Source organism: Struthio camelus, chromosome 6 (assembly GCF_040807025.1).
Source record: "Struthio camelus isolate bStrCam1 chromosome 6, bStrCam1.hap1, whole genome shotgun sequence".
NCBI lineage: Eukaryota > Metazoa > Chordata > Aves > Struthioniformes > Struthionidae > Struthio > Struthio camelus.
The window spans coordinates 3856421-3878527 of NC_090947.1; the positions used below are offsets into that span (position 1 = coordinate 3856421).

Genomic DNA, 22107 nt, shown 5'->3' on the forward strand with positions numbered 1-22107 from the left:
ACGTGGGAGGAGATAGGAGTATCTGGCTGGCAAGCCTGAAATTGCCATTCTTGGAGATGCCAAAGGAGCACTGTTTCTTGAGAGGCCAACCAAAATCTTCAGGTTCCTTGAATACATTCATTCAGCCTTGATCTGAGCTTTGTTTTTTGCCTTTCATACAGCCGACGGTTGTGTTGTCTAGACCTTTTCATTGGGTTCTTATATGTGTTTCTTTCAATATACACAGTCCCGACTGACAAGTCAGAACGAGGCCATGGCCCTTCAGTCGATAAGAAACACCAGAGGCAACTCTCACTGCGTGGACTGCGAGGCACAGAGTAAGTACAGCCTCCGCTAATGCAAGAGCTTGGCTTTTTGAGGATGACCCCTTCTCCTTGGCCAAGACTTGCATGAACGCCCACCGTGGTCTTTGTCTTTTTGGTGTTGTATTCTGTATGTGGTTTGCACATTTCTTGTTCATTACTGAGTGTGCTTAATCAGGCTTATTTTCTGTTAATTCAGACTTTTTATTTTCCCCCATGTTGTTTCACTGGCCGCTTTAAATGTGAGCGTTTCTTCACTTTTCTTTGAAGAGAAGGGAAAATGAGTTTGCTATTTGACATCAGTTACTCCCATTTTCCTCCTATTTGGGGGTGGAGAGGGCACATGGGCCTTGGCAATATTCTCAGAGAGGTAACGCTTGATTTTGTGTTTTCTTGTCAGAAGGAACCCAAAGTCATCGCTCATTATATCTGGATACTTGAAAACTGATTTGGGATTTTTTTTTCCCCCTTTGTGTTTCTTTCCCCTTTTTATTTTTTTAAACATATACTTAATGTTCAGGAGTTTGAGCTGCTGTTCACCTCACTAACCCCAGCTGAGGTCATTATTCTGTTGCTCTTTAGTTCCAGGGGTTTGTAACAAAGCCATGAAAAGGAAGCACTCTTGCTATAAAGCAATTAGTTGTAGAAGCAGAAGGAATGAAAACTTGAGCATCTTTATTTCTTTGATATTTGAAAGTCAGAACTTTTCTTGTGATTTCGTGTGTGCTTAAAATGGAAAATTATGCATTTATTTTTCTTTGGGTCAGTGTGTGCGTGTGTTTTTTTTTTTTAATTTTCTTTTTATTAAAGAATCGCTGTTTAGGAATTTGACTGCTGATCTAAGCCATTTTAACATCCCAGTTAACTTTAAAGTGAACATTCGTACAGAAATACAAGTGCTTTTGCATGATTAATTCACTATCTGCATAGTTAGCGATTAAGCTGATTTGGTCACCCACCTATCCCCTGCCTCCACCTCAGAAGACTTGAAGGGAATGCGGTGAACGGATTAGCAAGCATTTAAAATAAAAAGTTTTTTCTAATCCATACCACCAAAATGTGCTTCCCATGCAGATTTATTGATTTCAATTGCTTCTTTTGAAACCTATCAGATATTTATAGGCTGTCTGTAGCAGGTGGATCAAAACCAAAGGTAGCTGCTCTGTTGCCGGCAGTTGAGCACACACTGGTATGAGCCTTGGCTTGCCTGACCCTTGAGCACCAGGACTCATGTCGTGTCAAAACAGCTTATTGACCTGCTTGGAGGTGATCCGCAATAGAAATATCATAGGGACTTCTTACCAGCAGAGAAAAATAATAGCAGCATCAATAAATTAAGGTCTTTATATTCTCTTGACTAGTAATCCAGCAGCAAACTTGTTAATGTGGCCTGTATTTTAACATCTACAGGCCAAGACTGCTCCTATTTGTTAATGTTCTTTACTGGTGTGGTAGTCACTGAGGTTTACAAGCTTGGATATAGTTCAAGTAGAAGGTATGAAAGATGCTGTGCTGTTTAAGAGAATGATGGGGTCTTCAGCTGACCTGGGTATATATTTGGCTTAGTTGAAGTACTCACACCTGTGAGCAGCCAACATTGTGCAGCGTTTCTGATTTCTGTTCCAGTCTCTCTTTACTGCCAGGGGTAGCGTTTTCGTAGACACTGTTGACTGGTCACCAGAGTGGAAAAGTGTGGCCCCTTCACTGCAGACTACTTCCCACACCCACTCATGGCCTTTCTGCTCTGGGGATAGGTCGCTGATCCATTTAAATTAGCCAGAGTGAATGCTGCCACCAAGGTGTGGGTTCCTCTCCCCAGTCTGGTACCTACACCGGCACCTGTGCAGCCACACTGGGTGTTCAGTCAGGAAAGTGAATGTGCAGGAAAGCAGCACTTTTTTTTTTTTCTCTCTCCTTTCAGCCAGGTTATTCTTCATCCAGACTGGATATTGGACCGAGCTGGCCACACATGCACTGTACCAGCAGAAGGGAAGTGCCAAGAACATGTTGTAGGATGGGACTGCCCTTTTTGGCAGCACTCAATACTTTGTTGTGGGTTGTTTTAGTTTTGGGGATTTTTTGGTGACTCTGGAACCTCAGTCAGAGCTTCCCTTAATTGTTAGCATGCTTGGAGATGATTTAGACCTTCTTTGACTCTTCTTGCCATTTGGCCTTCCTAATTTTAAGGCCACTGTTTTTTCTTTGAGAATTTTGAGATCTTTCTGAACTGATGTATCTTAAAATGTAAACATGTGCATCATGTGAACCTCAGTTTGCTGCCTTTTCTGTCAGCCTTTGCTTTGTTTCCTTCTTTCCCTTTCTCTCCTGCTTGGACAAGTCCTTACCCCGGAGCATTTTGCATCACAAACAGCAGTGCTCTTGTGGAAAGCTTGCATAGTTTGCATCTTCACAAAGCCAGATGTTTGGGAGCAAAGGAACATGAGATGTTGCTGTCCCTCAGCTCTATTCAGGAGCCATCAATCTTCCCCTTCAGAAGTCTCATTCTTCCTCTTTCTAGAACTCCTTGCCTTTTTAGCACTTCATTATAGCACTTTGTTTCACTTGGGAACTACTTCTTTGTTGTATGTTAATTGAATAGCATTTGTGTGCTATGAGCCTTCTGGCCCTTTAGCAGGCTCAGACTTAAATTTTTTCAATGTCCTTTTATAGTATTCCCATCGCAGGTCAGTAGATATGAGACACTGAGCCAAGGTCATCTTCAGGTACTGAAGTTTTTGCCCAAGTGGTTTAGTTGCCCCCCCCCCCCCACACACACACACACATTCCAGAAGGAAACTAATGGCACCTTTTCCTAGAGGCCATGAAAGCAGTGAGACTCTCCATTCTGGCTTCTGTCGGGAGAAGTCACTTAAAACTGTCAGATTAGTTTGGCAAACTGAGCTAAATTTCTGCCTCCAAAGGATTCTAGCTCTTTCAGTTTTAATGCTTAAAGGACAGGTCAAAGGATAAATATGATTCAGTCATTTAAGATAAGATAGTGGAGGGCTTGGAATATCAGATCTTCTCTGCTGTAGAAGAAAACAGAGAGGGCAAATAAAAGGAGAGGCTCATCAGAAGTTTTCCAGTCGAACAGAGTTTGGATATCTAGTAACTTACAGTTGTGTATTTTAGATTTGAGAGAGCCAAACACTGAAGTAATAATTTCTTTGGCTCTGGTAAACCTATCAGACCCATCAGAAGATTCAATTTTATATGTAGAATAGAAGAAAACTCTGAAAGAATTGAAAAGATGCCAACTACTCCCTTTTTTGCCATGACTCTTTGCAAGATGCCTTTACCCACACCACTTCTTTCCCTGGCTCTTCTGTTCCTCCCTGTAGAGATTTTGTCTGCTCAGCCTGATCTTGCACGTGCTGAACTCATAAGGATTCAGCATGGCAAAGTCCTTCATCAACCACCCCCTGTCCAAAGGGGTAAAGGAGATGGTGCAGAGAGGTTATTCTCCTAAAAGCTTTGCTTCCAAGAGCTTTTTTCTTCAAATGATCAATCTGGTTAAGGCTCAAGTCAAAGTCGGGGGAGGTTTGCAGAGAAAGAGACAGCTGAACACCTTGAAAAATGCAGACAGTTGAAGATTGTAAACTGAGAATATTCAGTGAGGCAAAAAAACTCATATTTGCTGTTTTACAAGCTGTAAGCAAAACAAAGAGGGAAATTAGCCTTTATAGTGCCTATAGCGGTGTTGATTTTTTTTTTCCTTCTTTGCCATCTAATCTAAAGGTATGCATAGCAGGGAAAAGCCTGACTCTGTCAGTGCATGTGGTTATAAGCACCCTAATTCCCGTCCAGAATTACTGTTAGCATCAGCAGGAAAGGTGAAGACTGTTCCAAAATGATTTTTGATCTTTGTCTTGTAAAAAAGACAGCTAGATCAATTATGGCTGCTTGACCACGAGTGTTTCTTTTCAGCATAAATCAAAGATGTAACAATTTTCAAGCATAGAATTTTTTTTTTTTTTTAAGTGCTCAGCTACATAGGGTGAACGGAAGATGCAGATAGACTGAATTTCAGAAGAGGGGGATCTCTGTGTAGTTTACAATCGATTACCTTAACTGTTGGTCAGTAATGCCTTCTGTCATCTACCTTATGTCATTTTGGGGACAGTTGTTCATGTGCACCCGCTGAAGCAGATGTCAGCAGTGGAGTCGTACCAGTTTTTTTCCCAAAATCCAGAGAACGTGCCACTTGTCCAAGCTGCGCAGTGGAGCGCTGTCATGCTCTGTGTCAGCTAGTGGTCACCAAGACTGGTTTTCCACTGAGTATGTCTCATGAATTCAACACTTGCCTTCCTCAGTTTGCCATTTTTAAACTCAGCTGTGTGTTTGCAGATAATTGAAATTTAAAGTATTATCCTGACAAAATTTCATGCAACTTTTTGGTTATATCAGTTTGGACTACCTCAATGTTACCAGCACTGCCAATTGGCAGTAGATGAATATTTTAGAAATTTATTCATTAAAAGATATACTAAATGTACTTCAAGTACCCAGAGGTATTGAGGGGCAGGGAAAGTGTTAGGTCCTTAGTATCAATTCTGTGAGGCTATTTCTAGAAATATTAATCCGTTTTTCTCCTGCTTCATTCCGAATTAGTGCTTCTTTGAATTCATTGCGCTTTTTATTTTTGTGAAGATAACCCCCCGGTCAGTGGCAGAGATTTCTTTCCAAGTCACAGTTTGTAAATTTTAAATGAATATTTGCTCTATTTAAGCTTTCACAATCAAGTGCGTTAAAGTCAACTGTTTCTTGTTGCATTTTACGATTTAGGGTTTGGGGTTTAGTGTGTTTCAAATATATTACTTGAGTTCCCCACTGAGAACACATCCAAAGTGCCTCGGAGAGGTGACCTGAAGGAATATGCAAGAAAAGAGTTTTTCTTAAAAGGGCTTGCAAATCATAACAGGTGTTTTGTCTTCTATAGTTTCGGAGATCTGAAACCTCTACTGTATTTTCCTAGTATAAGACCTGGTATGGACAAAAACTTTTTTTAACAAAAGATCTGTTTTTCTGCCTGAGTGAAATAAGGGGGGGTGGGTTTTTTTGTTGTTGGCTTTTTTTTTTTTTTTGGTTGGTTTCTGTGGGTTTTTTGTTTGTTTTTGGAGATTTTTTTTAGATTTGTTAGGACTGAGTGAAACTTTTCTATCACCCTTCTTCATGAAATAATGGACTTTGCCATTAAAAGTGTCTGCTCTCCTTTAATCCAAATGTGATTTATTTTGGCACAGAGCTAGGAAATATTCTGTTTTCCATGTGTTTTGGATGCCAAAAAAAGCTTCTAAGTTTTGGGTTACACAAAGTAGAAATGAGTCTTTTGGTGGAATTCCCCCAAATGGAAGAGGACGTTGGACATTCATTTTCTGAGTTCTAAATTTTATATAGATTTGAATAAAAATTGCCTGCCCTTTCAATTAATCGCAATTTTCCTGCTTGGTATTTGTGATAGCCCACTAGTTCTTTGGGAAGCCTGGGGTAAAGAGAAGAGAAAAGATCTGGCGGCAGGGGACAAAAAGCCACCGAAAATTCCTCCCATGAAACGTCTTTCATTTCATTTGTTAAAATGAATGTTTGTTCAAGAGGAAGATTCAGACAGATCTAGATTTAAATAACACAGGACAGTGACAAAAAGTGAACCATCTTGGAAAATGACTTTGAATTTCCCGGCTTTTGTCAGATTTGTCACAGCCTTATCGTTTGCGAGGTGTTTTTTTTTTTTTTTTAGTTTTTTTTTGCCTGTGGAATCCTTCTGGCTAGTACACTAAAACTAGGACTGTTCAAAGTATCACATTTTCATCTTAGTACTTATCTCCCTGATCTTAGAGATGAAAACATACCCCATAGTGTGTTAGATGTAAAAGCCATATGTAGGTGATGATATAGATGGTTATTAAGGGAGTTGATATAGTTAGCAACAGAGACATTGTATCTAGTCGCTCTTTTTTTTCCTTTTTCTCTTGTAATTGGCTACGAGTGGCTCTAGATACCCAAGGAGGGGCTTTTTCTACTACTTCATCGTAAGCTACCTGCTACTCAGTTTATATTTTCTTTGTTTCTTCTCTTCTTTCTTAACACATTTTCCTTTTGACTGTGGATGGAGTGAGGCATGCCACCTTTTGAGACCTCCCCCTTCCCCATAATTTCTTTTTTAATCCTTTAGGGTTTCTCAAAAAGGTCATGTCCTAGGAGGGCACAATCGCCCCCGCTGTCAGACCTCCCAGCTGTGAGCCAAACACCAGAATTTTTCTCCCGTTGTTTTTGGAGGCAAAACAATTATCGGTAATAACTAGACTGTGTTGTTTGGTGTGTCGTTGTACTAATTTCTTGTGTCCCTTTTCCCGCAGATCCTGACTGGGCCAGCTTGAATCTGGGCGCTCTCATGTGTATCGAATGCTCAGGTATACACCGAAACCTCGGCACGCACCTCTCCCGGGTCCGCTCCCTGGACCTGGACGATTGGCCTATAGAGCTCATCAAGGTCATGTCATCAATTGGGAATGAGCTGGCAAACAGCGTCTGGGAGGAGAGCAGCCAAGGCCATATGAAACCTTCATCAGACTCCACAAGGTAGGCGCCTCGCTCTGTCAGGCCGTGACACTGGGCGGTCGTTGGGCCACACTGAGCACATCGCTTTGGCGTTTCCATCAGAGCTGGTAGGACGTAAGAGCGTTTTACAAGGCAGGCTTTTACAATTCTACCTTCAAGGACCTCTTAAAAAAAAAAAATCATGAGGTGTATATATCTCCTTGCTGCGCACCCAGGAGGAACGTGTGTCAAAGAAGGTATGTGTCAGAAGTGACACTGATATTTTTCCTCTGTTTAGGAAGGTTTCCTCAGCAGCTCCGGGATTTTTTTGTTCAGTCGCTTGACCCGCAGACCAGCGGGAGGTTGAAACCTCCCGCCTGGCTAGTCCGCAATCTAAATTATACCGTAATACGGCTCTTTGTTTCGTTAAGCCACTAAGTCCCTGGCTCTTGGGCAACCAGTTTGTGATTAATAATCTGCCGTCAGGAGTTTTAATGCACCCTGGCCGCTGCTGTGTAATTCGTACCTGACCGTCAGGCCTCTGTGTTCTCATCGCGGCTGTCTTGAAAGTCCTGCTCGGTACAGGCTTGCTTACTTGCTTTATGTGATATATGGCAAGGCATGAGTTGATGGGGGAGTGCGTTTCCTATGAGGAGAACAGTATTTTTACCTCCTAGTCATAGCTAAGCACTGTGAAAATCTTCTTTCTGTGATATGTTACCCAAAGCTAAGGGGTTTAGGGGGTTTATATGCTTAATTTTTCTGATCAGCATTGAAGGAGGAAGATGCTTCAGAAATACTTTCCCGATGACAGTGGATTTTTAAAAGTAAATACTAATAGTTATAACTAACACAGTGGCTCAGGGGAAATGGTATGACCTCTAGCAGTCTCTGTTTCAGCAGAAGGGGGTTCAGATATGAGGAAGACCTTGTGGACTGCCTTGCCCAGCTGGGCCAATCTTTTAAGTTGGCTTCAGAAGTGTGCTATAATGATCTTAGGGCGAGCTCCAGGGGGCTAGCCTGCGCCTGAGCGCCGTTCCATCTTCAGGTAGGCGACATTAGGCTGGAGGTTCAGCTCTCAAGTGTTTGCCTCCTCCATACATAAGAGAAATCGAACCACGGAGACTGTATTATTATTGCATGAACACGTGTACTTCATCTCTGGATCCGACTTTTTCCAATACTTTGTCAAGTGAAAATATAACTAGGGAGGGTATACCTGGGCCACCTCCTGCAGAAGAGGAGTAGGTTTGCACTGTGGTCTGTAATAACATCAACTGTTTCTTATTGCATTATTTCGTTAGCCCTGAAAAATGAATTTGTGGTGCCACCTTTGGTTCATCTTCGAGAATGAAGCCAGTACATTAATCAGGCTACTTAGATGAATGGCTATGCATATAAATATGTTCAGGCAGACCTACATAGAGATTTTGTGCATATATAAGCTATATCTACTGTATACATGTGTACCGTTATACAGCTAACGTAATGATTTCATCAGTTAGATTGAAATTTAATTATTGTTGCCTTTCAGTCATCAATTTTACTGTATATTTAACCCAGAGATCTTATATTGTTGCACCTGTGTTGCTCCTTACTACTGATGTGAGCTAGAACGATGTATCCGTTCTAAATATTTAAAAGAAAAAGGTATGCACTCAAGTAGGTTTTTTTATATATTAGAATTTATGTAATAATTTAAACATTATCATGGTAAACCTAAAATAGGAGTGATTAATGAAAAGAGGGCCACCCATTTGAAGTAAATAATTATGTTCTTCATGTTTGGAAGTAGAGTTTGCTTATGGAAAACTTTTTCTCTTTGTATTCCATGCTCAGAGCTTAGTTTAATTCTTTGTTTCTCTACATCACCATGTTTACACTTGGCTGCGTAGTTTTCCCCGTTCATGTTTGTCAGTGACATAATTGCACTTTTTTCCTGAAGTATAACATTTTTGGATATAAGCTATAAAAGTGCATTTTTTAAATATTCATTTCAAGCTGCGTGTCCAGGTGTACACTTACGGGATGGAAGAGCAAATAGAAAAAAATATAATTAAGATTACAGGAAAAATTTCTCACAAAGCGATTTTCATCTTGCTTTCCTACTCCATTTTTTTCTGCAATTGGGAGCAGTAGCCCAAGTGATATTTTTTTCACATAAATATCTGAAAGCTCTGCTTTTTCAAAGACAGTGCCTCCAGTTGTACTTTACTTTGGTCTCTGCTAGCATCATTATCTTTCTATCCAAGCTGTGGCAGGAAAATAAGTTTGAGCTCAATAGATGGAACGAGTTGCGCGTTCAATTTTCGTGCTGTTTCGAGTTGTGCATGAGGAATGCAATCAGGAGCAGGTGTAACAGACTTGAAGGAGAGGTTTAAGAAAAAGAGGGGGAGACTGAGGAAGAGGCAAGAAAGTAAGCAAGTAGAAACATGCATGGGGAGCTGAAACTTGGCGATGCAATGGAAGAGGGTTTGAGGGAGCGCTAGGAGAGATGGAGACCAGCTGGAAGGCTGAAGCGTTCAGCAAGGCCCCTTCTGCTGGGGAAGAGAGCGGACACTTGGTGAGTCGGTGCGCCCCAAAAGGGGAGTGTCCCTGCCCATGCTGGCAAGCCCTGGGACCAGCTAGTGTTTGAGAGCTAACCTCAATTGTTCTTCATTAGCTCAGTTAACTTAATCGTTGATATCTCCATTCCCTTCTACAGCCCCGCTTATTACATCTGTCTCTCACAGTATTCCCCAGCTCTTCAGCTGCACTGTGTGTACTCCTTAAACCACCTTTCCAGAATTTTCCATATACTCACTCAAACTTTCAAGCCATGCCTAAAAAACAAGGTATAGGAAACACAGGAACCGAAGATTTCTTCACCATTCCCCTACCAGATTCAAAGGTCTTAACAGAGCATCAAAGACCTTAGGCAAATACAGTCTCCGCGTGTCTCTTAAGCTATCTCTCTCCATCCCCCCACACCCCCAAAATAACCATCATCCGTTGTCAGCAAAATGATGGGCTCTCTGTTAATAGAACCTTGTAGAGGGAATGAGCCATATGAGGGCTTCACCATGTCATGTTGCATCTTTCTACTAGAGCTGAAGCCATCATGAAGCCCACAGGCTTTCAGGGGCCAAGTAGTGCTGACTGCTCTACAAATATCGAGTTCCTGGGGCTAGGAAGCTCAAGGAACACATGCTGGACTAACAGGAACCTGGCTTCAAAAGCAGTGCCTTCAGCTTGGGAAAAATTGGCCTTGAGTCCCTGCAGTGGAATCCCATGCATTTCTGTGCAGCCAAGGGATGGGTGGAGAGACTCTGAGAGACTTTTTGCAGGAGGGCTTGCCAAATGGCTAAATGTAGGCTATGGCGTAGTTAAGGAGTGTTACTCAGGAAAATGTCGCTGGTATTTATAAAAATGGACCTAAGCCAGGCTCTGAGTCCAGCTTGCGTTTTTAAATTCGTACATTCAAAAATAAGTTAAACCAATGTCAAAATTAAAATATATCCGGCATGCCGGAACTGCAGTCCTTTCCCGGTCCCCTCAGTTCACTTAAAACTCTTTCTCTGAGAAAGTCATGGGGAAAGATAACCCTGACAACGTATTTTGAAGGTCAAAAAGACTGCCAGGTTGGAGTGCATGAACTCAAAGCCTGAGGCTTCTTGAAGCAAAGGGCTTTGCTCCTGCTACTTCCGTCAAGGGCGTCGCCCAGGCATGTCCTCTCACATGAACGTGCGTGCGTGGGATCTCGTGGAGGCTGAGAGGCAGTTTGTAAGGTAAGCAGGGCTCCAGGTCGTTTGGTGCCTCTGGAGCAAAAGCAACACCGCGGGTCGCGAAGAGGATTGAACTGGAAGCCGGCGGGTATTCTGGGAGCACAGGTGCAACGCGATCCCAGAAGGAAGCAGCAGAAAGGGAGAGTTTGAATCGCTGGCGTGGTGACGGCACGGCAAGGGGGACAAGCACGAGCTCCTGGCGAGCGTGAAAAGTTGGCGTGGCGGCAGACAAAAGCCCAAGTGGGCTAGAGTATGGGCACGGAGAAGGGAGAGGGCAACAGCTGGCCTCTGCTTGTTGTCCGTGGGCCCCTGATTAGGTCAGCTTTAGAGGGCTGGTAATTGGTTCCAGCAATTATCCACAGCCCTGAGAACCGCCGCTCAAACTTCTCCAGCTTTGTGACAAATTGAAGCTGACTGCTGGTGAAGGAGTATCGACTTCCCATTTCTAAACAGGGGCATCATTAGTCAAGAAAAGCATCTTTTAATTACTTGCAGGAAGAAAAAAAAAAAAAAAGAGAAAAAAAAAGATCTTTTGGTATGGATCTTGCCAACAACTGCCGCCTATTTTTTTTCTTTTTTGCCCTCTAAGTATATTCAATATTAAACTTATTGTCTTGTGCGGGGTGGGGGGACAAAAGGGGGAGTTTGCCCTCAGTCCCTCCTTCAGTAATATGGCTTTAATTTGGAGTGAGAAGTCAAATTAGAGTAAATCAATGTTGCCACAGTTAACTGGGTCTGGGGTTGAAATCAGGATTTTTACCCTCTAATTGCTATCGATACTATTTAAGCACACTCTTAAAACATTGATTTTGAGCGGTGCGATACCAGAGTGGTCTGAAGAGCGGCACCGGGGCAGAATTTGCTCAATAAAGGAATGTTAGAGATGCGCTGAACTGTCGAGTCTGGCGGCCAGCGCTCGGGCAACCTGGGCCACGTTTCGCCTGGGCTTTTCACACCAGTAGGTATTTATAGAATATAGTTACAGCTGTAGATTTCCGGCCAAGTATTTAGCTTTTTTTTGAACACACGTGCTTTTCGTGCTTTTTTCGTGCTTTTTTTTTTTCTTTTTTTAATCCAGGACCGCTTTTGCAGCAATGTTTTTCGTTCTTTCACTGAAGTGATGCAGAATATTTGCCTTAGCTGCGTGCAAGCCTAAAAGTTGAAGGGCTCCACAGTTTCCACATCTTTTTGAGAATATTCATGAAAAAAAAAAAAACCCAACTCCTTCAAAAATGTGTTCCAAAAGTGAGGAATGAGTGGTTAGTGAAAGCTCGGCTGCTTGCTGCCCTTTGCGCCAGCTGTAGTTTTAAGCTCTGCTGAGACAGGCGCAAGCAGCAGTTCTTTAAATGCAGGTTGGAGATTTTGGTTTACCCTGCGGGAAGTACATCGTGTTTCTGAGCTTGGGTTTAGGCGTGCTGAACTCCACGGTGTGATTTTTATATTTTGGCTGGTGTAGCAAATTTAGCAAAAGCGAATGTGCTTGAAAGTGCAGAGCCTTTGCTGCAGTCTGGACTTCAGAAAAGCTGATCCTAGGTGGAAAAGTTCTTAGTATTAAAATACTAATATAGGCATAGTCCTTCCGTGCTAGAACTTTCCATTTTAAAGCAGATGCTCTGGATATATGGTGCAACTTCTTAGTAAATGCACTTTTGCTCAGGTAGTCCGTTTGCATAGCAAACATAACGGTTCCCGTGTTTATTCTGGCTAGCAAAGGTCATAAGAAACCAGAAGGGTTCTTAATTCTGTCTGAGAAGTCTTGAGTTGGGAGCTGGCAGTGCCGGGAATTGACTTTCACCTTAAGATGCGAGATCCAGTTTGATCCCTCGCTCACTAATGAACTGAGTTTAATGGTGTCAGAAAAAACATTATGCAGCTCGACTATATTTAGCAGACTTTTACAATTCTGCGCTAAAGGCTGGCTGGCCATTTCAAGGCTGCCATCCGCTGTGCTGAGAGTATACTGGCTTCCAGAGGATAACTAGTGAGTGACTTCTATGCAGAAATTAAATCGCCCCTTCTTTTTTCGTAAAAACGATTATTCGGTCCGATTTGTACTCGCAGGGATTATTGATTTAAAAAAAAAAAAAAAAAAGAGGGCAAGGGCAGGCAACGCGGGTAGGGAGCTCCCTGTGTCTCATCCAGAACCTTGTAAAGATATTGCATCTTGGCTCCCTTTTATTTCTCCTTCGTTTTGGTCATCGGCTTGCTGTTGTAGTCATCGTGTTGGGCTCCGATTTCTGGCATGAGGACGCACCATTACAGACACGGCCTCGGGGAGCATTAGTACCTCTCTATCCACAATTGTCAGGTCTGCTTTCTTAACAGTTCTTGGCCTGACGAGGTCAGTGTTTTGTCCCTTTTGAATGCTCCTCTGCACTTGACACCTTCCCCGTTTTAGGGATGGGGGAAGGGTGTTTTTTTAAAAATAAAAATAAAAAAATAAAAGATTTTGATTGTGAAGGGCTGACCAGAACCCATCTGCAGTTGGGTGGCATCTGCTCCCCACATGTCACTTCCCTCATTAACAAGCAATTGAATTAATTAAATGCTACTCAGAACACGCATAACAAGCTACCGGCAGTGTCCAAATTAGCACTGATAATCAAGGATGATTTCCTTTATTATCCTGCTAAGTGGTGTGCAGGCTCTGATCTCCCTGTCTGCCCTCATCTATTTACATACCCCCAGCTTCTGCCTTTGGAAGCGGAGGTTATCTTACCTAGTTAATTTGCCACGATCACCAAGCATGGCGGATTGATATTCCTGCCCGTACTGAAGCAGCCCCCCCCTCTTCCAATCCCCCCCCCCCGCCTTGTGCTTCTCCCCCTTTCCTTCCTCCCCAAGCCTGGTCCTTTTGTATCTCAAGCTCGCTGATAAATTAAAAGCCACCCCTGTGGTCTCTCAAGTGAGTAATAGAGGCAGAAATTTCATTTTGCAACTGGCTGATTTAATGATCCAAAGGGTAATTAATGGCCTGATTATCTTAATGTTAAATATGTCCGGCAGCAATTACTGTGACCTCCCGCTTGTCAAGGTCCAGGCTATGCTCTTCTTTCAATTAAGTTCTCTGGGGCTTAATGGTATGAATAAACTCCTCTGATTCTATCATTCCGGACTCGGAGATTTAAGCGAGCTAAGGGCTCGTTTGGAGTTTTAATCAGCCCGGCTTCTACTTGAGCGATCAGAGTTAACAATTATAACAAGGACAGTTTAACTTTCTTCTCCCCCCGTCCCCCCCCCCCATCCCCCTTTCTACTTCTTTATATATTATTTATTTACTTATTTATTTATTTTAAGCGCTCGGAGGGGAATTCTGTTGGCTGCAGCGGCAGCTTTGCGAGGCTAGTCTCTCCCGATATGAATTATCATGTGAACGCCGCTGTTTTTTTCCGTTTGACAGGCTTAATTAATTGGCAGGAGCGCCCGAAAATGACAGTGCCACTAATTGCAACTCAAAGGAAATTTCTGTCATTGTGGCACGCTTGTCAGCGGGCATGCCCCAGTCCTCACCGCGGCCAGAGTTTGTTGACGTTTTCCATTCCAGTTTTCACATCTCGTCGGGGACCGTGATCATATGTGATAGCACTAACGGACGGAGATGCGCCTTTGGGTTTTCCCGGCACGCGGTTTGTGTGCAAGGATGACATTTACTGCCAATAAAGTTTAGACAGCTGTGCCGCTGCAGCCCAAACAGCTGCTGGGGGACTTAAGGTTTTACTTAAGGTATTGCGGCAAGTCCTATTAATGGGGAAACTTTGGGAAAAAGGAGGAGGGGGAGTTTAAAAAAAAAAAAAAACAAAAAAACCAACGAACCCTGAGAGCCATAACTCACTTGTGGTCTTTCTCATGGCTGAACCGCACTACGTAGCCCATCTCCCACGAAGCTGGAGTTATATTAGCTCTGTTTTGGGCAGCAAATATTTCACGGCGATAATGAGGAAAACGTATAAATTATTGGTACAACAGGGCTGCGTTTTCAAACGCACTCCCGCACATAAATAAAAAGCCTGATTCATTACTGCCGGTAAACTAAAACCTTTCCCCGTATTGCTGCAGAAATGAACCCCATTCCGACATGTTAGATTGCGTGCTTTTGGATTAGAGTAATTGTAATTGTTTTAAAATTAAATTTACGAAAAAATAAAATTTGTCACTTACCCGTAGCTTCCAGGAAATGCGTATAATAAGAATAACTAACTGAGCCAAATGAAATATCAGCTTGGGTGGTGGCTGTTCGTATTTCACCGTTTGGAGGCCTCAGAAGCTAAAAATGAAATACTCGGAAGAGGAAGGTTAGTAGTACAACATATTTCATTGTCCTCATAGCTGCTTGGTAGACCTTGAAATCCAGGATCCGATCCAGTAAAACACTGGTGCCTGTACACCAGCGAGGATGATGCCTGAATGATTAAAAATAAAAACAAAGCAAAAAAAAAAAAAAGCCTCAACCCTGGTTGTCCAGGTTAATGAGCGATTTAGATAAAATGCTCCCTGGTTCAATTGCATGTTTCTTATGTGCAAATCTGTCTTTGATTTAAAAAAAAAAAAAAAAAAAGTCAAACACCTTGTAAACAGACACTTGGTTTGCAATTATTAAATACCATCATCGTTCTCTTCATTGCCTGCAAAAGGGAAGCCTGCAAAGGAAATATTATAGTCTCCTTCTGCAGCGCGTTAGAGCAGTTGTTAAAAAGCGGGGGTGAAAAGGTCATAATAGTGGGTTGTTTTTTTCTTTTTGATCCAAATATCATAAATACTACGTTTAATAAATTCTCTTAGTATTGATTGTATACAGGTATACGGACGTGGCACACCTATTGCCTCTGCATTCGTAGCTCACGTGGGCTGCACACGTGCTGCTTGTAGGCCGTGACGGGATACGTTACGGAGCCGTACGGCAGGCTCACCTGGCCAGCGTTCGCCAGAGGTTTCCATTTTTACTAACTAGATGGTTTTATACTCCGTCGTCCTCGTTCTGCGTGCCAGTGGCTTCTGCTACCTGCCGGATAGTTTGCCCAGGTTATCGGTGATGCTCTCTGGAGTTTGTGGAGGAAAGAGCCCCAAAATTCCTCCTTGCTTTTGTCCTTATCTCTAGGACTGCATTTTGCCTTCTGAAGTCTTTCCTGTGTGAGGTTATTCGTACATCCGTATGTTGTTCTTCCCTTGAAAAATATTTTTGAAGCTGACAGCAGAGAGGAATGTATTTCAGCCCTGTTTTGATACCTGCTCAACTGTCCTTCCTCAAGTCCAGGTTTTAAAATGGGCATTTTCACTGCAGCTAATACAAACGAAATTTTGAATGCAAATGAACCGTTGTGACCCGCTCATTTTAATGTTGCATTGATAAAGAGGTGATAACTTCCACAGTGAAAAAAAGTGGCTTCCCAAACAGCAACATTTTACCCCAACATCCATAAAAAATGTTTTGGACCATAATTCTTCTGAATTCTGTGCTGCCCAGGAGACTGCAGTCGTGTCCACAGCATAGACCTTCCTTCTGAAGCTCTGCAAACAGGGCAGAGCTGTATCTGCCACAGTTCTTCAGAGTATAGACTGTCCTATGTTGTCTTGTTAGTACAGTAATAGATTTCCTTGCATTGACAAGGCATTTGGGAGCCTTGATTGCAGTTCATGACTACCTCTGCTGAGGCAGCCTCTGTACAAAGCGAGTCCCTGTCCGGACTCACTGGCAGCGTAGGAGTAAAACAATTGGATAAATATGGGTGTACGAAGAGACTGTTGCTTCTTATTGCTCAGGTATTCATCTCGGCATCCCCAGAGGCAAACTGGGGTGAAGTTTTTTGCATGGCTATCTCATCGAGGAGAGGAGTTGGCCAGAGGAGTGAAGCAGTTCTACTTGGGTTTCCTGGGAGCTGCTGCTTGCAAGGAAAGAGGCACCTCGAAGGAGATGCCACAAAGTGGTTTGCTTGAAAATTTAAGGACCAGGTGATGAAGATTGGTGTGGTGGGCCGGAGGCAGCAGTCAAACTTTGGATACTGACCTAAAGATAAAAAGAAGGGAGGGACTGCAAGGGGCCTTGAAAGAGAAGACAAGTAGCTTTTGTTTCATGCAACAGAGGAGGAAGAACACGATAATCCATGTCATTTTAGCGGCTTTGCCGATTTTGTACGAGTCCTGTTGCATTTGATGTGGGCTTTTTTTTCTTTTTCCCCATAATGCTTCATCTCCAGGAATTGTGGAAAGCTCACTCTTGTTTTTGAAGTTAGTTTCTAGCATTGATGGAAAAAATTAGAAACCCACTCAGAATATACCCTGAAGTTTTAAAGGAAAGAAATAAAAAACTCCTGGAATGTGTTAAACTTAATGTCGGGGCTTTCTCTTTGAGCCCATCCTGCCTCTGGATACCAAAAAAAGAAAAAAAAAACAAACCTTAAAAATTTATGAGGAGAGCTAGAATTTGAGTTCAGGACTTGAGAAAGGAGGATTTCTTTCCATTGTGTGAAAAGTGATGAGTGGAGCAATTGAGACATATATTGGAAAAACTGTATTCATAAGTCATAAATAGCTATCTGAAAATGCAAGTCTGTTTGCTAGAATAAGAACCAGCTTGTTGGCCAAGTGCCTGTTCTAAAGGTCTCAAAACCGTGTAGGATCTTAGTTTCAAAGTACATTTTGAGTTTAGATATGGATTACTTATTTCTATCATTGAATCATTTCTCTCCCAAATAACTGACTGCGGCAGAGAGCTCCTGAGATTCCCAAGTGTGGGGTTTTATCTGCTCAGCCATAAAATAACAAGGAAGAAAAGCAATGTAGAAGTTAGCAACAGAGAGAACCATTGCTGTGTTTATTAAAAACGGCACGAGCCGATGTTCAGCTCTGCTCTTACAACAGAGGAATGGGAAGAGCTAATTAGAACAATAACATGAATTTCAAATGACAACAATTGGATATTGCATTTAAAATTTGAGGGGAAATATGGCCACCATCAAAGTTAATGGCCAAAGGCCAGTGCCTCTTAAAATGAGTCAGAGGCCAGCCACTGTGGATTAATCGTTCCTTAGAAAATTATTTGATACCAATCTAAGCTTTTAGAAAGAAAGTAGAAATGCAGTAGCACACCACAGAAAAATCTGCCGTAACAAAAGATGGACAGAAGTGCCAGTGTGACGGTGACGTTTTGCATCCCTTGGTGACTGTAAGGAGCAGCGGCAGTCAGGGCAACGCGATGTCTCCTGCAGCAAAGCCCTTTAGACTTCCACAAAAGCAGAAAACTCCCTGGAGACCTGCAGTTGATAAATACATTGGTGGGGATGCGCAATGATGTATCAGTTGCGCTTTTGTCCTGCCGCCTGCTCCGTGCACTGCAGCAGGAACCTACATCTCACCCAGGAGGTCGGGACAGTTTCTCCATAGCCTCCCTTCCATCTACCTGCAGCCAGAAACCACTGCAGACTTGTACCGGGAGCGCTCGTAAGCAAATGCTGGATCTTAGTCCAGACCATGATGCCAGCTAGCTCTTCTGCAGAAGTGCAAAGAAAGCAGGGTAAGTGAGTTTTCTCTAAGGTCTTGACAAGATCTGGAAGCCTGGGGTGATTAGTGGCAATCAAAATTGGTATTTTTGGTGCATTAGTTTTCCTTTGGTTCAATAAACTGGTGCCTTCCACCCCGAGGCTTGCATGAACGCTCTATCAATATAAGGGCAGCAGTAAGAATTCATGGCCTGGGGTGAGAGGGCAGATGGAGCCACATCAGCCCTTTCAGTGGCAGCCTGCGGTTAGAGCACATTAGGCATAACTTGAACGAGCATTCTGATATTGCTAACTCTGAGTGATCTACCGATCGCCAGTGAATAGTTTCGAAATAGGTAACGGGTGGACTCTGATGGAATACATTTTCTCCCTAATATGTATTAAAAAAAAAAATTACTGGTATCTTGCCAAGCTTGGAATTTGCTGTATGGATTGGAGTTTGAAACAGTGTTAATGGTGAGGTCTTATTTATGGTGCATATTTTAGCAATTTGACATGAAATACGTGACTTTGGGGTATGGTGTAGTACTGCCCTGAGACAGGGCAAGGCCAGGGTAGGTGAGCAAAAAAGCTCTATTAAGCTCAGGTGGTTCTTGGCTTTCAGGGGTTAGGGTCCATTAAATTGGAGGGATTTTTACTGGGATGACAACAGATGCTTGCATGGCTCCAGGACCAAGTCCTTGCTCAAAAGCATAGAAATGATTGAACTTTGCAACAGAGCATTTGCAGGGGAGTACGTTTATATTAGTTGTGCTTCCTTGAATCCGTTCTTGTCATTTACACTGAAATTAAGTGTCACGCTGCTCAACATACGTGTGCACACACATACCTGCTGCTCTGCAACACAGTAAATATGGAGAGTTTCATCTTAAAAACGTCAAGTTAAGAGCAACTGAAAACTAAAATGTCCTGTGTGACGCATTGGGCATCCTTACCAGAGAGATCCTTGCCTTCTCTGCCTTTTACAGTAACTGTTTTGTCAATCCTTTCTGAAAAGAAAAGCATTTAACATGGCTGTTGCTATCTAAGTGCATACATTTGTGAGGCTGGAGCTTGTCCTAACAAAATACCCAAAAAGCAATTGAGGGAAAAAAATGCCAAATGGCACACATCAGCTATTAGGAGGCCCTTAGGGTCAGATCCAAAGACTCTTCTCTGAGATGCCTTCAACTTAGGCAAGAACTGTAAGCTTCGTAGAAGCAGTTACTCTAAAGCCAGTTTAGTCCTGGCTTGTATCGTTGAAGCTTTGTTCATGTAACGTAAATTATTTCTGAAATTTCTACTCAACGGTTTCGCACTGTTGAGAGAAACGTGTGTTTGGCCCAATTGCGTACGTGTCATGTTTTGGGAAGACAGGGCCCAATTTGCTGCCGGGGTGAGGAGCACGGAAAGGTGGACGTCGTGTTACCTTTTCCCTGGCTTTGACCCAAAGGGAATGTTAGCGGGAGCCAGCTCGCTGTTGGCAGCCCCCGTTGCGCGGGCAAAATCCACAAGCTCTCGGCAGCGGACACTGAGGACAGGAGCAGCGATGTTAATTCAGCCTCCTGCGTCATCCCTGACCGGTTCTGCTTTCGGAAGGTGCTCCGATGGCTTTGTCTGAGCTCGTGGCGCAGGGAAGAAAGGAGCATGCCTAAAGCCAGGTAGCAGGGGTGACGCGGAGCAGTACTCGAGAGCAGGCGGTGCCTTGCTGTGCTGCTGGTGGCTTTGCTGGCCGGTGACACTAGGCACAGAGGCAGCGGCGTGCCTTTGCTTTGGTCGTGGCGACAGAACCCGCAGGGCTCCGTAGCAGTAACTGTGACCAACTTTCTCTCTTTTGTGATTTTTTTCCCCCTTTTTTTTCCCCCGCTTTATTTAAGACGGAGCTTTGTTTCTGGCTCGGCAGGAAGCTGGTAGCCTATGGCAAGGGACTGGAGAGATAAGACTTCAGTAAGATAACTAAATGAAAAGGGCAGCAGTGCTGGCTTTTGACTGGACTGAAACTTGAAATACACATCAGCCCAAATGTGATTTCCCCACGGCTCTAAAATATTAGCCACTTGTCAGAGGCAATGCGCTCAGCACTGGATTTTGAGATGTACAGGGGCTCGTAGGGGAGCCAGCAGTGAACCCCAGAAGTGACCACAAGAAATAAGACCACCATCACCCTAGCTTTAAAGAAATTAAATAGCAGACTAAAATGTGTTGAAGTGAAGGTAGGTGACAAATGTGAGCCTTCAGAGATTTGGAATTACAGTGCAATGACATCCCGTGCTGTGCCTGTTAGCTGGATTGTGCAGACAGCGCAAAGTCCTGTCGCCGAAGCATTATTGTGCCATTCTGCAGAGACGTGCAGTAGTGAGACGAAGCCACCTCTAATTGGTAAGCCTCAAAAGGTGCAGATGGGATGTGCTTCAAAAAGTCTTCATGCTGAACAGATGATTATGTCATGGCCTAGAAATCTCCCAGCTAACTTTTCTTCTTCCTCAAAAGATTTAATTTTCTTGGTTTCATCTAGGTCAGAATTTGTAAGTGATAATTTTGTTGCATTTTCACTTCAGTACAGCACTAGCCAAACTTGGAAACTAGGCACGTATACGCTATTAAACCACAACCTGAGTTAACCCTTCTAAGATTCCTCCACCAGTGGAAGGAACAGGATTTTGTCGTTGTGTACTAAAACTGTAGAAGATCTTCAGCATCCAGATTGTGATATTACCCAGAAACTGAGGGTTTTTTTCTTTCTCAAGAAGCAAAGATTTGCATCTGTAATCCTTATTCCCTACTTAAAGTGTTGTTACAGTTGCAATTTTGAGAGGTATCAAGGGGAGAGATTGGACGAAATTCAAGACTCTCTTAAATACATTTCTGAGACCACCAAATTTCGTTTCATCTAAAAGTCAGTCTTACAAAAAAAAAAAAAAAACCCTTTCCACCTGTGATTTGCTTAACCTCTTTACCTTGCATTTCGAGGTGGAACTGTACAGGGCTCAACGGCCTCAGCTGGCAGGGGATTGATGAAATGCTGAGTTACAGTCTGATCTTGTAAGGAAGAGCGAGGCTTTTGCGGTTGTTCTGGCTGTCCCTCGGTTGGCCTTACCCCTCCAGTACTCGGTGTCCCAGCAGATAAAAAATTTGAGTTCTGCATTTATAAAGAAATTCCAAAACTGGTGATGCTCTTGACTTAACATTTCCTGACAAATCCTTGTGAACTTGAGGTCTTTTCACTTTCCTTTCGGCCGAGGCCCTTACCATCTCTGCTCAGTAGTCAGAAGTAGCTTTTTCTCCGTGAAACCAAACTGGAAAATATTGCTGACATGTACATGTCAAAGAACCATGTGTTTTAAAAAGGCGGGGAGGGGGACAGGAAGGAGAATATCCCGTAATTGCAAAGAAGAGCGGCGTAGGAGCCATGTAAAGACAACTTACTTTCTACTTTAAGAGTTCTCCAACCTCATTGCTAGGCTTATGGCCCTAGGGCAAGTTAATTACAGCCAATGGAGAATTTAGAAATGGGGAAGGGAACCAAAGGGTGGAGGGGGAACATTTCTTAATTATGTTGTGGAATTGCCTTCTAATTCACGGCCTTTTGAAACCAGCCCTTAGCAAAGCACCTGCCTGTGGCTTCCCACGCGGACCAGCGCTGTACGGCAGGGTGGGATCTGGCAGGCAGGTTCACTGGTGACTCAGTGAAACAGATATTTGGAGGTTAAACAAACTCAGCTGTTTCGGGTTCTTTTTAAATGCAAAGTGTCCGTTTCGTATGAGTGATCACAGTTCTGTTAGAAATAAGTCGTCATAATTTTGCATTTTCGTCACGTGGACGTTTGCAAAGGGTCTTGATGTTTGGAGGGAAAGCGTGGAATAAGTTTTTCAAAGGCAAGTTGGACACCCAGCTTCTGCTTATTAGCACTGACAGCTGGGCGACAAACTTCTCTGGTTTTCTTTGGAAAAAAAAAAATCACCCTCTAAAAATACAGCTGCCATGGGCATTTTTACTCTTTAAACTAAACATGAAATAACATGTGATTTAAA

At 43.0% G+C, this 22107-nt stretch overlaps 1 protein-coding gene across 11 annotated transcripts in view; it reads left to right on the forward strand.

Annotated features, from left to right (window-relative positions):
- AGAP1 (ArfGAP with GTPase domain, ankyrin repeat and PH domain 1) overlaps positions 1-22107 on the forward strand; it is a 403925-nt gene that overhangs the window by 354652 nt on the left and 27166 nt on the right. For all 11 annotated transcript variants that reach the window (XM_068947772.1, XM_068947774.1, XM_068947773.1 and 8 more), the window contains 2 exons: positions 227-317; positions 6659-6881. In XM_068947772.1, the coding sequence (XP_068803873.1) occupies positions 227-317; positions 6659-6881 (314 nt within the window). The remainder of the gene's footprint in view (positions 1-226; positions 318-6658; positions 6882-22107) is intronic.